At 48.3% G+C, this 15829-nt stretch overlaps 1 protein-coding gene across 3 annotated transcripts in view; it reads left to right on the top strand.

Moving 5' to 3' along the window:
* The first annotated feature begins 993 nt into the window (after positions 1 to 993).
* Positions 994 to 15829, top strand: part of COL15A1 (collagen type XV alpha 1 chain) — a 101858-nt gene continuing 87022 nt past the window's right edge. Inside the window, exons 1-3 of one of the 3 annotated variants that reach the window (XM_032636193.1) lie at positions 994 to 1113; positions 1333 to 1429; positions 1512 to 1597. In XM_032636193.1, the coding sequence (XP_032492084.1) occupies positions 1419 to 1429; positions 1512 to 1597 (97 nt within the window). In that variant the 5' untranslated portion in view covers positions 994 to 1113; positions 1333 to 1418. Of the gene's footprint in view, positions 1114 to 1248; positions 1430 to 1511; positions 1598 to 15829 lie in introns of those variants that run through there. The other 2 variants (XM_032636192.1, XM_032636194.1) reach the window with 2 other exon arrangements.

Genomic DNA, 15829 nt, shown 5'->3' with positions numbered 1-15829 from the left:
GGAAGAGACGCCCCTGGGCCTGCCTGGCTTCAGAACTCTCCAGGTCTCAGCTGATCTCAGTGGTGCCTCATCTCCCCCAGATATCTTACACTACTGGGCCTGGTGGTAATCATAATAATAAAAAGCCACCGGGCTTCCCTGGTGGCGCAGTGGTTGAGAGTCCGCCTGCCGATGCAGGGGACACGGGTTCGTGCCCCGGTCCGGGAAGATCCCACATGCCGCGGAGCGGCTGGGCCCGTGAGCCATGGCCGCTGAGCCTGCGCGTCCAGAGCCTGTGCTCCGCAATGGAAGAGGCCACAACAGTGAGAGGCCCGCGTATCGCCAAAAAAAAAAAAAGCCACCATTTGAGGGTTTGGCCAGTGCCAGGCCCTATGCTAAGATCTGTAGAGGTGGAATAGTCTGCCCTCTGCTCCCTCCCTGCCAACCATGCACACTACCCATGTGTGCTTCTGTAGGCTGAGACTGGTTCTTCTGTCCCCGGTCATCACAGTGCCTGGAGTGGTATCTCACCTAAGAATTGTGTTCCTTCATTCGTCCCCTGTTTATTGGCATCTCCTACTGCCAGGTACTATTTTAGACAGAGAACGAAACAAATATAAATTCTTGCCCTTCTGGAGCTTACATTCTGGTGGTGGAGGATGGTGGTGCCGGCAAGGTATAAAGAGGAAAACCTTGCAATAGTAGATAAATTTTAAAATTTTATTAGGGTTCTCTTTGCTGCGTTTATTTACATGAATCACTTATGCCGCCCCAAGGGGGCCATTCCTGGGCATTCAAGGGGGTTGTGTGTCAAGCGTGCAGGGCGGGGCACAGCAGTCAGGAGCCCAATCCAGCTGTGTGAATTTGGGACATTCACTGCGTCTCTCTGAGCCTCAGTTTCTTCATTGTCATTTAGGGAAATCAGAGCGATTCCAGCCTTTCTGGGCTGGTGAGAGGATTTCATTGGCCCGTAAAGAGAGTGCTTTGTCTGCGGAGCAGCCCGGACAGGCACAGACGTGAGGGCCGGAGGGAGCTGCCCTCTGACCCACAAGAGCGCGGGCGCGGGGCTTTTCTCGGTTACACAAGGCCACCCGGGTGGAAGCCACGGCTGGGGGGCGCGCATCTGTCGAGGGGGTGAGTGGCGTGGGGAGGTGGTCAGCGCGGCCAAGAGCCACGGGACGTGAGTGCGCCGCTGCGGCACTGCCCGAGGTGGGGCGCGGCGCAGCGCACGGGGGACCGCAGGGCGCGGCAGAGTCGGGTTTCAGAGCGCGGGTGACTCAGGGCGCGGGCCGGATCCTGCCCGTCGCTGCCGTTGCCGCTGCCCCTGCCCAGCGCCGCCTTTGTTCCCGGCAGGAAGGGCGAGCGGCCCGCGCGCAGAGCCCGTCGCCGTCCGTGGAGCTCGGCGGCCCGGTGCCCTCGGAGGCTCGCGGAACTGCGGGATGGCGCAAAGGTAGGACTCGCTGCCCCGGGCCCCGGCTCCCCCCGGCCCCTCCCGGCCGCCTCACTTTCTCTCTCTCCGCCACTTCTCGCAGGAGGGACACGCAGTGTTGGCGCCTGCTGTGGCTGCTTTCCATCTCCGTGCTTCTCCCCGCTGTCACCCGGACCCGCTCCGCGACAGGTAAGCGGCCCGGCCCGAGGGTGGCATCGGCTACCTCCGCACCTGGGGGAAGTTGGTTTTGGCTGCGGGCGCAGCTGCGGTGCGCGCCTCATTCCTGGACATAAAAGGGAGTCCTCGCCTCTCGGTGCGCACTGGTGGTTCTGCCACGGCTTCCCCGGGCGCTGCCGGGGGTTTGAGAGGCGAATGGGAGTCTCTGGGCGGCCGGAGCGGGTGGAGCGCTGTCCGGGCACCCGAGGTGTCTGAGCTGGGCGCAGCCCTTCCAATCTTGGGCAGAGGGGGACTTCGGAAGCCCAGTGACAGCGCCAGCGGCTCCGCAGGGACAGTTAGCTCCAGCTCACCCAGGGCCCGCGCTCAGGTCGCGCGTGCTGGCTGGCTCATTGTAAGGGCAGAGCTGGTGCCCTCTCTGTACACAGGTGCGGAAGCACGACTGCCAGCTGAGACACCTGGCGCTTTGCCGCGCAAGAAATAACGGGACTGAATTGCCCTGATGCCAACTTAGCCCTGAGTTACCTGGAGAGTCCCATCCATCGTGGGCAGTAGCTCCATGCATGATGGGAAGAGCTATGGACTGGGGACCAGGGGATCTGGTACCTTCTGTTCCCAGGCCTCACTTTCCCCACCAGGACCCAGAGGCGGTTGCATGACTAGTGGAGTCTGAGTTAAAACAGTTTTGAGTTAAAGTGTGTTCAGGCTTCCTGGGCTTGAATTGTGGCTGTGTTAGGTGCCATTGGACAATGAATTTCACCACTCTTTGCCTCAGTTTCCCCATCCAAAAAAGGGGAATACTTAGACGGCCTTTCCTCCTAGGAATGCTGTGCAGATTAAAAGAGATATTAGAAATAATATGCTTTCCACACCATGGCACATACTGGGCACAAAATAAGTGATTGAAACTACAGGTTGATCCTTGCAATAGCTGTGTTGGAAAGCAATGCAGACATTTTTACAGAAGAGGACACTCAGGGTGAGAGAGGCTTAGGAACTGGCCTGTGCAAAAGGCAGGGCTTGGGTGCCAAGGTCTCTAGACTCTGGTCCTTCCCTGCTCAGCCCTTTCTCCATGCAGTTTTGCAGGAGAGCTACCGCTCTCCAAATAGTAGCCTCGGACTGCTTTTGGATTTAGGAGATTAGTGCACAGTCTCCATAGAATAAGTGTGCTGGGAGACAGGGTCTGGGGGGGCGGTGATGAACACAACCTCTGTCTCTGTGAAGGAAACTGAGGATGTTGGGTGGCCATGGTTAACTCTTTGTGTGCTGAAGGAAGCCTGGGAGAGCCCAGACCCTTGCCTACTTGGGAGCAAGACTCAAACACAATGACAACTTTTCCTGCCAGAGCATCCAGCCTGGCATTTCTTGCAGACCAAAGGGCAGCTGGAGCACAGTTTTGGCTTCTCAGCACCGTGGCCCGTGTCGGAACGTTGCAGTTTTGCATGTAATATGAGGTACTGCCAACTCAGCGGCAGAGGGCAGCTTCAGGCTCTGTGGTCTTTGTGAACTCTGCTGCAACCCCACCCCCAAAATGAAGAAGGTCCGGGGAAAGAAAATTTGGTGTTTCTTTCTCCTCCTGCGTTTGTAGGCTGGCTCTCTGGATGCCAGGTCAGGGCTGTTTTTCTAACACAGAGGAAGTCCTGTGCCTATCCTTAATGTAAAAAGGGAGTGCCAGGAAACCCTCAGGAGAAGAATGAATGATCGTAGTGTTTTAATTACTGGCTAAACTTTTGGTTTTCTCTAAAGTTAGGCATACCCATTACTGATGGGTGATTGATGGATATTCAGTGTCCCTCGAGGGGAGAATCTTTCTAGACCTGAAATATCCTCCTGTAAACTAAATCTGGCATGACGTTTAATAAGGCTAACACTTGTAAACCACTTCATATGTGTGATATGTTCATCCTTCATTCACTCAATCATCACAATCACTCCAGGAGCTGGGTACTGGGACTGTGCTTCAGATGAGGAAACGTGGTCCAGAGACCCCAGGCTTCTCAGCTCCTGAGGGTTTTCTGGCTCACCCTGTTTAAAGAGACCCTTGTCAGTTGGCCCCTTATCCCTCGCATCAATCCTTGTGCCCCTAGTGGGCGAGGGCTGAGCTGGTAAGGTTACAGTGTCACTGGAATGCCTGCTCTTTTAGAAGATAAGGAAGTTGTTGTGAGACAGGGGCAGTGGTGTCATAACTAATTTGTTCCTGATTACAAAATGTTAATATGTGCAAATGATCTACTTTTCTTTAAACTGTTTTATTGTGAAATATAACATCTATTCAGAAAAGTGAGCACAAAAATACAGTCCCATGATTTCTCACAAAGCAAACTTTCATGTAAGTGGGTCAAGAAATGGAATAGCCCCCAGAAGCTCTCCTGTGCCCCTTGGCTGTGATTATTCCCTCCCTCCCCTCAGAGGTAACCATCCCCTTGACTTTTATGGTGATTCCTTCCTTCCTTTTAGAAAATAACGTTAGTACCTAAGCATGGATCCCCAAATTCTGAGGTTCAGTTTTTCTTTTTTTTTGAGCTTTATACATGTGGGGTGTCTCCTTTGGTGTCTGGCTTCTCTCCCTGAATATTAAGTTTTGAGATTCATTTATGCTGTTGCATTTCACTGTAGTTAATTCATCTTCCTTTCTGTACAGTATCCCACTGTATTAATTTACTGTCCATTGTTTATCCATTTTTTTCCAATGACATTTGGGTGGTTTCCATTTGGGGCTAATATTGTAGCGTGTCTCTGACATGCTGTTTGTCCACGTCTCTTTGTGCACATGTGCACACATTTCCGTTGGTTGTACACGTGGAAGTGCGGTGCTGGCCGACAGGGTAGGCAGGCCCTCCAAATGAACAATGGCAGCACGGCTTCCACTATGGTTGTGCCGGGGCTCACGGCCGTCAAGCTGGTAGGAGAGCCTCTGTTTCTTCACCTCCTCACCAGCACTTGGTGTTGACAGCACAGTGGTGTTGTCAGCAGTAGAACTGCTTAACTCCAGCAGTTCTAATGGGTGCACGTTAGAATCTTACTGTCGTCTTAATGTATGTTTTCCTGATTATTAAGTCGATTACCTTTTCGTATATGTATTGGACATTTGGATATCTTGATTTACTTTTTTAAATCGAGGTGAAATTCACGTAACATAAAACTAGCCATTTTCATAATGACAATTCAGTGGCATTTAGTACATTTTCAATGTTGTGCAGCCATCATCTCTAGTTCCAAAACCTTTTCATCACTCCAAAGAAAGCTTCATTCCCATCAAGCAGTCCCTCCCCATTCCCCCCATCCCCACTCCACCAGCCTGTGGCAACCACGAAACTGCTTTCTGTCTCTATGGATTTGCCTGTCTTGGATATTTCATATAAATGGAATCATACAATATGTGACCTTTTGCATCTGATTTCTTTCACTTAGCGTAATGTTTTTGAGGTTCATCCATGTTGGAGCATGTATTAGGACTTCACTTTTTTATGGCCAGATAATAGTCCGTTGTTTACCGCAATTTGTTTATCCATTCTTCCATTGATGGAGACTTTTGGGCTGTTTCCTCCTTTTGACTATTATGATTAGTGCTTTTATGACATTTGGGTACATGGATTTGAGTACTTGTTTTCAATTATTTCAGTTGTATACCTAGCAGTGGAATTGCGAGATTATATCATAATTCCATGCTTAAATTGTGGGGAACTCCTAAACTATTCTCCACAGTGGCTGAACCATTTCACATTCCCACCAGCAGTGTACAAGGGTTCCAATTTTTTCATGTCCTTGCCAACACTTGTTATTTTCTACTTCTCAGATTACAGCCATCTTAGTGGGTATGAAGTGGTATCTCACTGTGGTTTTGATTTGTATTTCCTGAATGACCAATGATGTTGAGCATCTCTTCATGTGCTTCTTGGCCATTTGGGGGAAACTCTGAGTACCAGTCAGGGCAGGTTCAGGTTTTCCCTCTAAACATCTCATTCTTGCTGGTGGCCAGCTGATGTGCTTTCCTGAGTGAGAGAGAAAGGGGTAAGAGTCACACCTAAGATTTTACATCACTGACCTCCCGCCTTACCTGTGCCCCAGCCTGTAATGAGCTCATGTTGCTCACATACCATTAGAAGTTGTGATGAATATGGATGATTGTAGTGTTTTAATTACTGGCTAAATTTCTGTTTTTCTCTAAAGTTAGGAATGCCTGTAGTGGTGTAATGTCCTGCCATTATATGTTTTAAAGCAGAGTTAAGGCTGCACACAGCTCCCCATGTATATTTGGGATTTTGCAGTTTCCTTGACTTTGCACAAGGTGTGATGAATCCCCTTGTCTAAAATACACTCCCTTGCCTTGTTTCTCTTTAGGGCCTAATTCTACCTCCCAGCTTAAACGGCACCTCTTCCAGGGTGCCTTCCCTGGATCTCCCCAGCTAAGCTTTCTCATCACTAAACCGCCACAGCCCTTCACCTGTCTCTCCAGGCACCAGCCACTGTCCCCCCTGTACTGACAGTATGTTTATTCCTCTCTCCTTCCTATGAGAGCACCTTGAGGGTGTGGATCATGCCTCATTCATCCAGAGTTGGCCACGTGGACTTTGGCCATTTTGTCATTATGACAAATAGTGCTGCTGGGACATCTTCAGACAAATGGCCTTTGTTTTCTTTTGGGGTTATTTCCTTTGACTAGAATCCCTCAAACAGATTTGCCCATCAAATAACAGAACTAGTTGGATAGTTCTTATTATCTATTTAGATGGATCTTTCTGAGATACAAATTGAATCATGCCGCTCCTTAGTTTAATTGCTCTCTCTGGGTTCTCCACGTACCTAGGATGGAGTCATACTCCTTGCCCCCAAGTACCCCTTGTGGTCTGGCCTCCGCCTACCTCCTGTTCTCTACTCACACGATGTCCCTCTTGACTTGGGCTCACACCAGCCGCTCGCTGGCAGGTTTCTGGATGAGATATTCACTGTCCCACCTCTGTGTCTTTGCATGGGCCAGTCCCTTCTTGAGAATGCCTTTCCCCTTTTTCACCTGGCACCCCATCATTCATCCTTTAAGATTCCTCTCTGGGAAGTCCTCCTGTTCTACCAGGCATATTGAGTGTCTCTCCTCTGGGCTAACACTGTATATCACCATCTCTCAGTCACAGGGCTTCCCAGACTGGACCGTGATCATTGATTACTTGTCTGCTCCCACCACTACATAGGAAGTTCTGTGAGGTGGGGACTGGGCCTTGCCCGACTCTGAACCCCAGAACCTAGAGGGCCTGGCACAGAGTGGATGCTCCCCAAATCTTTCAATGAATCAAAGAGGGAATGAATGGGCAGGTCCAGACCGTGGTCTAGAGAGAATGTACCGATTTATCATGTCCTCTGCAGTGTCTAAGTCATCCTGAGTCTTCCATGGCTCTGCCAGCTGTGGAGTGGCCATGGCTGAGTAATCAGGGCACGTTATAGGGCTTTTAGTTTTCTTTTCTTTAATGACTTTAATAACTGGTTAGGCTGGAATTTACACTAATGTTACTTTGCTCTTTATCTTTTTCTTTTCATTACATCTATTTGTGTAAACAATTTATTTTCTAGCTTATCCCACTCATCTTATTCCTGAAAGCCTCTATTTTGTCAAAAGCTGCACGTTTATCTTTCTGTGCTAGCTAAATATATGAGCTTATTTTCGAGTTTTGTTTGAATGTCTACAGCTTGATCCATTTAAAATGAACCATTGATTAAATAGATTACATAGAGTGTATTCTGAGTTCAGTTCTTTTCCAAAGTGGTACCCAGGATTCCCTGAAATACTAATTAAAATGTAAACTATTCCTCCATCCTAGTATTGCTTCTGGTTATCATATGAAATTTTTCTTTTAATAATAGAATTTTTTTGTGGAATCTTTATACATACTATTGGTTGCTTTCTTGTGCGTATGTGTTGTTTTTAAAAAATCCCACATGGTCTTGATAACTGTTGCTTTGTAACGTGTTTTAAAATCTGGTAAGGGAAGTTACCCCTGCTTCCTCCATTAAGCTATGAATTCCTTAGCACAGACTGATTTATCACATAATTTTCTCATGATATAATTGGATAGTGGGAGTGTCATAGTGGTGGTGGGCAGGTGAGGGTTATAAAAAGCAAGGCAATCTTAACAATAAGACTCAATTTAAGACATTAATATGCAGTGAGGAGAACAGATGAGCAACTAAGGCTTCAAAGTCAGAGGAGCAGCTGTAGGGCCTGAGCTACTGCTGTCGACACAGAGCCCAGGGAGCTGAGGTGGGTCAGAGGTGTTGGAGAGGCCCAGTTTGCTGACTGACCACCTTCCTCCGCTACCCCAATTTAAGAGAAAAATGTCTAGGGTTAGAGCAGAACCTCGAGAAACCCCAGACCTCTTCCCGGGCAAGATCTAATGAGGCAAGAATGAGGCCTAGGTCACCTATTGAGTGCAACCCACCCCTTACCTCCAATCAGAATCAACTCAACCCAACCCAACCCAACCCAACCTAATCCAGTGTAATCCATCCCAACCCAACTTTATCCAGTCCAATTCATTTCACACTTGTTGCATGCCATGGATGACTTAAAGAACTGGACAGGGCAGTAAACAGTTCTGAGGGCCCTCATATCTCTCTTAAGTGAGCAGGACCCTTGACTTCAGGTGTTAGGGCAGCCCCTTTTTTGGTTTGGGGAGCTTGGCTAGAGTCTGGCTTGCAGAGAGCAGCCCTGACTTAGGTCTGTCTGGGAGTCACCCCTCCTATCACTGAGGGACTCAAATGAGGCCCAGCTTAAAAGCCCCCTCCACCACCAGGAGGTCTTTGCAACTAGTCTCCTCCCAAAGCAAATGTCTGCTGAAGTCCTCAAAACTATCTGCCCTGTTCTGTGTTTTGGCTACTACTATAGATTTCTGTCTTCCTCCCATGTCTCCTGACTGCCTGCCCTCTCTGAGGCCCACTGGGATAGGTGGCAGGGTGACTAAAGAGCCACACTGGACCCAGTGCCCATCCTGGAAGGACTCACAATCTAGTAGTAGGGACCAGCAGCTGGCTTGAATGCTGTGGACCTTGTCCTGAGTGTCCTAATGAGGGTGCAAGCAAGCCTCTTCAACACTAAAGCAGGGATGTCCATTTCCACCAGAAGGTGGAGGAGGCGGAGGGAGGTAAGCAAGCTTTGAAAGAAGAGATTTATAGTTTTCAGTAACATTAAAATATTTTGATAATAAAAATAATAGTCATTGTAAAAATCTAGGTTGGAAAAAAAAAGGAGTTTAAAAAAGTTGCATATTTTCACATGACTCAGAGATGAATCCTGCTAACATTTGGTGGACTGTTTTTCAAGTTTATCTTCTGTGCCTAAATATGCACATATGTTATAATGCGACTAGATCATTCTGTACACTGTATTTTGTTGCTTGGCATTTTTTTCCTTAACAATTATCTAGATACTTCCGCTGGAACATTGAATATTCTTCCCTAAATCCTTTGTAATTGAAATAGTATTTCATTATGTGGATGTCCCATAATTAAACTAGGCCTCTTTTAGGCCTTTAGGCTGTTTCCAGTTGTTTACGTCCATAAACACTATTGTGATGACCCTATTCTTGTAGCTCTGTACTTGACCATTCTTGTGACTATTTCCTAGCACAAATTCCTAAAACAAACTGTTGGGTCTAGTGCTTGCCCGTTTTTTTTCTTAAGGCTTTCATTGCATTTTTTTGGAAAGGCATAGTAATTCATACTCCCTGCAACAGCATAAGAGAACACCTACCTAACTTACCGCACCTTTGTCCACTGATGCTATTTTTCTAACTGAAAGGAGAAAATGACAACAGTGCAAGGGACAGTGCCAGCATTACTGCTCCAAACTGCCCTTAGTTAAATGGAGTTGGGGATTCCTCCCTCGCCCCTACCATTCATTCATCCATTTGGCACGGGCCTTGTGGTAGGGCTAGAGGAGAAGAGGCTTTTTCAGGAAATTAGAATGCAAGAGCTCAGGTCACAAGGACCTTGGTGGTTCTCAACCCTGGCTGCACCTTAGAATCACCTCGGGGATTCAAGAGGAATCTGAAGCCCAGTCCTCCCCGCGTCCAGGATTCCTAATATGCCTGGGGTCCAGTCTTGGGCAGGTTTCAAAAGCTCTTGGTGTGATTCTAAAGTGCAGCCAGGGTTGAGAACAAGCAATGCAGTCCAGTGGCTTCCTTTCAAAAGTGACAATGCTGAGTCCCAGAAAGGAAAGGTCCTGTCTGTGGTCGCAAGACAGGTGAGAGGCAAAGCTGCCACTGGACCCCAGAACCCACGTCCTGGGTTCCGATCTCAGGTCTGTTGAGTGACCCGGGGCCAGTGACTTCTCTTATCCATGTTTTCCTTATCTGTAAATTGGGACAATAATTCCTATTATGAGGAGTAATAAGGGAAGCATGGGGCCTGTAATTGGTGACAAGTTCTGTACCTCTTTCCTTCCTGTTCCCACATCTCTGTGAGTTCCTTGAGGGCAGAAACCCTATGTTATTTATCCATGTTTCCTCAGCGTCTGATGTGGCACCAAATGGACACAATGAGTGTTTGAATACATTCATGAATGGATGTTCAAAGCCTGGGACTGTGGAGATCTTAGTGAAAACCTAGCATTAGGAACCCTGGGCCATAGCAGAGTCTGTGTGAGCCTCCAGCTATGCTGGAAGACCACCCCCAGCCATCCACTGTGATGATGGTGATGGTGATGATGATGACGGTGGTGCTAATGGTGGAGGGGCCAAAGCGGGTGGGAGCAGGGGCTGGGTGTAACAGATACGTCAGGGATGGAATACATTTCATGAAAGAAAAGTGAAGGTATGCCTTTCCAGCGCTGGAAAGTTATAACCATTGCATCCTGTAGAACAGAGAGTCCAAAGGCCGATGACAAACTACACCTAAATCCATGCAGTTTCAACAGCGTCACACAAAGAACCATCTGAAGTTAGGTGAGCCAGCTGCTTCTCCCCTTCCAGCGGCACAGTCTTAGTGCCTGGCTTGTTCTTTTCAGCAAACAGGTCTGTCTCCTGGCCTCCATCCTCTCCACCCACCCCCTATACTGCAGCCACGGGAGTCTTCTAGCTTCTTGCCACTCAGGTGTGGTCCACCAACCAGCAATATCGGTATCACCTGGGAACTTAGTAGAAATGCAGAATCTCCAGTCCCACTCACAGACCCAATTTATCAGAATCTGCATGTTATCAAGCGCTCTGGTGATTCACCTGCACGTGAAAGTTTGAGCAGCAGAGTAAAACCAGCTCTTATTATGTCACCCCCTGCCTTAGAACCTTTTGTCATCTTCCTGTGCTAACCAACTTTGGTAGGCAGAGTACTGGCCCTCCCACTGTGTCCACATCCTAATCCCCAGAACCTGTGGATATGTTAGGTTACCAGACTAAGGGGAATTAGGGTTGCAGATGGAATTAGTATTGATAGTCATCTAACCTTCAAAAAGGGAGTGGATCCTGGGTTACCCAGGTGGGTTCAGTGTCATCACAAGCGTCCTTAAAAGTGGCAGAGGGAGGTGAGGTGAGAAGGACTTGACCAGGCTTTGCTGGTGTTGAAGATGGAGGGAGGGGCCACAAGCCAAAGGAATACATGCAGCCTCTAGAACCTGGAAAAAGAAAAAGAAAATAAAAAGAATTTTTCCTCAGAGCTTCCAGAGAGGAGCACGATCTGCTTAATTTTTATCCAAGATCTGTGTTGGACTTCTGACCTACAGAACAGTAAGGTAATACATTTGTGTGGCTTTAAGTACTTAATTTGCAATAATTTATTACAGCAGCCATAGGAAATGATTTTAACATTCCTTAGCATGGCATTTGAGACCCTCTGAAGTCCTACCAGTGTGCTGTTTTGGTCTCATCTCCAAGAATATCCTTCCTCTTAGCCTGATCTCAAAGCTCACAGCCCCCAGGGTGGCTGGAATGTCAGGAGTGGGGCACCCTGTGAGTCCAGGCTAAGGTTATTCTCCCTGCACCCCCAGCACCTAGCCCCATGTCTGGCTCCGGCAGGTACTCAGTCAATGCTTGTTAAACAAATAACCCAGTGGAAGCCTTCATTCAGGTCACCACCAGCCATGGTGGGGCCCCAGTACACTGGAGGCACTGGAGGGGCTCTACTTTGCTGTCCCCCTGCTCTTCTGTCTTGGGCAAATCACTGGCTCTCTTTGGGCCTCAGTTTTCTTATCTGGGAAATGAAGGGGTTGGACCAGGTGAACCCTAAAAGCACTGTTAGCGGGAACATTCTAGGATATCTGAATTCACTTCACCCAAACTTTGCGGCGGTTGGGGGAGGTGATTCAACTCAGCAGCGCTCGGTCCAGTTCCCATCCTTCACTGACCTCCTGTTCCATGGGTCAGGATACAGAACTGTGCCCAACGGCTGTGTGTATTTGGTACATAATGGAGACCACAGCTGCTCTCCTTCCCTGTCTAGTTAAAATGCCAAATTGCTCACTCTCCCACAGAAAGAAAAAGGGAGGGAAAAAAGAAAGCATTTCTCACTGCAGTTTTTCCACGTGACACATTTTCTAATTTTATTTCAGGCTTAACTGTCTAGAGTAGATGGCTTCATTTCAGTGTCTCCCCCCTCCCCTTTTATTAGAATATGAGCTTCCAGTTACAGAAGTGGAATGGTTTTTCTTGTTTAATATTTGCAAGTGTGGGCTGCTATCAAACTACGGCTGAATGTCCTCATTTCCTCTGCTGAAGAAAGTGCTCTCAGGTGCACAGCACTAAGCTAGTGGTAGGATTCCTGGGGTCTGGACCCTCCATGGGAAGCTTGACCAAGTCACTTCTGTTCTTGGACTCAGATACTTAATCTGCAAAGAAAGGGAGAGGTTGGGTCACCACGGAGACTGTATGGACGATTGGAAGAACTGGTTGGTGAGCCCCATTTCTAAGAGTTGTTTTGTTTGAGACTTTATTGGAATTGTGTGCACCTAAATTTATATCTGCCATCAGCTTTGTCATCTCCGCACTGTCGCTGCAGTGCATGGATTGGTTGAGAAATTTTTAGCACCTGGAAAGAGTGTTGTAGCTTTGTTTCAAAGAAACTGATTCTGCTCCTGCAAGGTCTGTTGCTTCCAATCTCTTCCTTTCATCCCTTTGCCCCACTGGGTTCAGGCCTGTGTCGTGCTCACTAAGGGACTGTCACAGCAGCTTCCTGTCCTGGCCAATAGGTCCTCCCATCTCTCTGTCCTCTAGTGCATCTTTTCACAGCAACCCGAGTGGCAGGTCCCATTATGTCACATGCCCTTAAAACCCTTCCCTGCTTTCCCTTACAGCACCTTAAGTTCCACTCTCCTCGAGCTGGAGCTCAAGGCGTCTTCTCCCCTCCCAGCACTCCTGGTGCCCTGGCTCCAGCTACGGTGCCCTGGCTTCCAACTACGCTGAACTCCACTTGTCTCTGAATTTACAAGTATGTTTCCTCCTCCTACCTTTGCTAGCACTGCCCCACAGTCTGGAATACTCTCCCTGCCCTGTTTAAATCCTCTTTCTCCTTTATAGACTTGGTATTCAAAGTATGGTCCCTGTGCCAGCAGCATCAACACCACTGGGGAGCTTGTTAGAAATGCCGGGTTCCCTGGTCCAGCCCCAGACCTGCTGCATCAGAATCTACACCTTACCTCGCCCCCTGGCTGATGGGACTGAAACAGAAGTGAGGGGCGCGCCTTGTAGCGTGGTGGTCAAGTGCTGGGGCTAGGGGTCAGGCAGGGCTGGTTTGGTTCTAGGCTTTGCACGTACTAGCTGGTGACCTTGGACAATTTACTAGTCCTCTTCTAGCCTCAGTTTTCTTATCTGTAGAGTGGAGATGATAATAGTACTTATCTCAGAGTTCTTTGGATGAGTACATGGAGTCATGTCCCCAAAGCTCTTAGCACAGTGCCTGGCACACCATGGTCCGTCAGTGAAGGGTAATGGCCATGGTGACGAGGTTCAACCTCAGTGCTAACTGACATGGTTCCTAAACCCTCCTATGGCTTCCCTCAGCATTGCTTGTACCTGGTTTCTTCCATCAGAGTCACTTGCAAGCCCATCTACCTAAGGATGGGGAGAGCCGGGACAGTGCCATTCATTTTCAGGGTTCAGAATCATTGACCTTCCAGTGCAGGGAGACAAGCAAGGACTCTGCAAGTATGGGTGGGTGAGTTGGATAGAATTAATGCCAAAATTTCTAGGTATAAATGGTCATCCTGCCTGTCATAGCCTGGTAGGTTTTTCATTCACTCATTTGTTCACTCACTTTTATTTGATAAATATTTATTAACTGCTTACTGTGTGCAAGGCAGTGTGGTACATGCTGGCTATAAAATGATGAACGAGATAAGTGTGGTTCCCTTCCTCATGGAGCCTAGAATCTAATGGGGGACATAGACACTAAATAAAGGGTTGTAGAAAAAACCCTAAATGTCTATAAACAGTAAAAAGTGTTATGAAGAAGTACAGGGAGCTATGAAAGCACATGCCTGGCTACTCTAATACTGTGGTGTCAGGAAAGTCTCCCCAAGTTGTGACCTTTAAGATGAGATCTGAGGTGTGAATAGATTTAGCCAGGAAAGGGTGTGGGGCTGGTGGGTTAAAAGAGGAGTGGAATGTTCCAGATAGAGGTACCAGGATGAGGATAGGATGGAAGCAGCTGCTGGCATGGCCTGAGCAGTCAATTCTCTGAGCCTGGTAAAGGAGGGGAGGCTGGGATGGGACAGGACAGGATGGGATGCGGCTGAAGTGGGGGGTCTCCAGCATGAAAGCAGGACCTCCGTCCAGTAGCTGCTTTCCCGAGCCTGGCCCTGGGTGAGCATCTGGGCTTCCACTGCCCCTTGGGTCCTGCCCAGTGCTCATAGCCCAGGGTCCATGGGCTGAGAGCCTCGGGGTGCTCTTTCCTGCCCTGCTCTTGCCTCTACTTACCCGAGAGTTTATGGCTTCAGGGAGGGGCACAGGGTCTCCACCTCTGTGTTGCCCAAGAGAAGTGTATATGAGAGACTTGCAGTAGAATGATAGGGAAGCAGGGCTGAGTGAGAGCCTGGAGCAGAGTCTCTGGTCTTACCTTGGCCACCCAGAGCCTCCCAGGCCATCATAGCTGCCTGGCTGAGAGGTTGTGAAGGTCACACAAGAAAAGGATTCTAAGAATTGCCCTCTGCAGTTAGTCTCGGCTTTGAAAAGCTTCTTCCTGTCTGTGAAATGAAGGGGTTGGACCAGCTCTGAGGCTCATCCAGATCTTATATTATCTCTTCTGATTTCTCTCTCTGGATCTCTGTATTCAGAATGTGTATCCACAAGTACATGCAGAATTCTCTTGCCAGGGAACAGAGAGGTCTTGTGGGGGAATAACTTGGGTGGGAAGTCCTTAGGTGTTTTCACATGGGAAGCAATTCCTTTAGAGATGGTGGGAGATGGGTGATTCATTACCCACTCCTGTCCAGGCCATTCCTTTAGAGACCTGCTTCTCAAACTGGGTGTGCTCGTGGTCCTTGGCTGTGTGACAGCAGTGTGCAAAGCTACATTGTTTATTTCCTGCATCCATTTTACTCAGCGGTTGATAACTCAGGGAGTCCAGTAGCAGCTGGAAAATAATTTAGAATATTTTTATGTTAAACAGCCCACAATTATTATGGAGTGCAAAACTTAGGTGCTTTTAAAGATAGGGCAGGAGGCTTTAATTAAATTTCCAAGCTCTGTGGGGCTCTGGCTAGACCCAGGCCCTCAGGTATAGGGTCCCCTCTCTCTAATGGTGATGCTTTAGTGGAGACGATGTTATATATAGATTTGAGGTCCCCAGTTGGTGGGGGAGGCTTGGAATTATGGTAGCGGGTACAAGAACCCGTTCTTGTATAAACGTTTCCTCCATCAATAGTTACCTAACGCACTTGTGTGTGGAAGGGGCTACTGACATGTTTGATTTTTTGCTATGACAAGATGGAGATCACTGCTCTCCACAGCGCTTGTGCTAGAATTTTCAGGTCCACGAGGGAAGGAACTTGTCTGTCACTGCTGGATCCCCAGCACCTAGAACAGTGGTGCTATACGGCATGTGCTGAATAAGTGCTAGTAGAATGAATAGATGTGTGTGTGTTGGTGGCTCCTCAATCTGCATTTACCTTTCCAGGAATAAGTGTGTGGGAGCACAAGCATGGGAAGGTTGGGTGGAATGTGAAAAATGCTGTTCATGCATATGCCTGCGGTAGACTGGCCAGTCCCACTCAAGTTCAAGGTTTCTAAGAATCTCTTTGGAGGCAGCCTCCTACCCTGTGTGGTCCATGCTCCT

Source organism: Phocoena sinus, chromosome 6 (assembly GCF_008692025.1).
Source record: "Phocoena sinus isolate mPhoSin1 chromosome 6, mPhoSin1.pri, whole genome shotgun sequence".
In the NCBI taxonomy this organism is placed as follows: domain Eukaryota; kingdom Metazoa; phylum Chordata; class Mammalia; order Artiodactyla; family Phocoenidae; genus Phocoena; species Phocoena sinus.
Note: the sequence above shows the minus strand (reverse complement) of the source record. Positions and strands in the feature narration are given on the sequence as shown.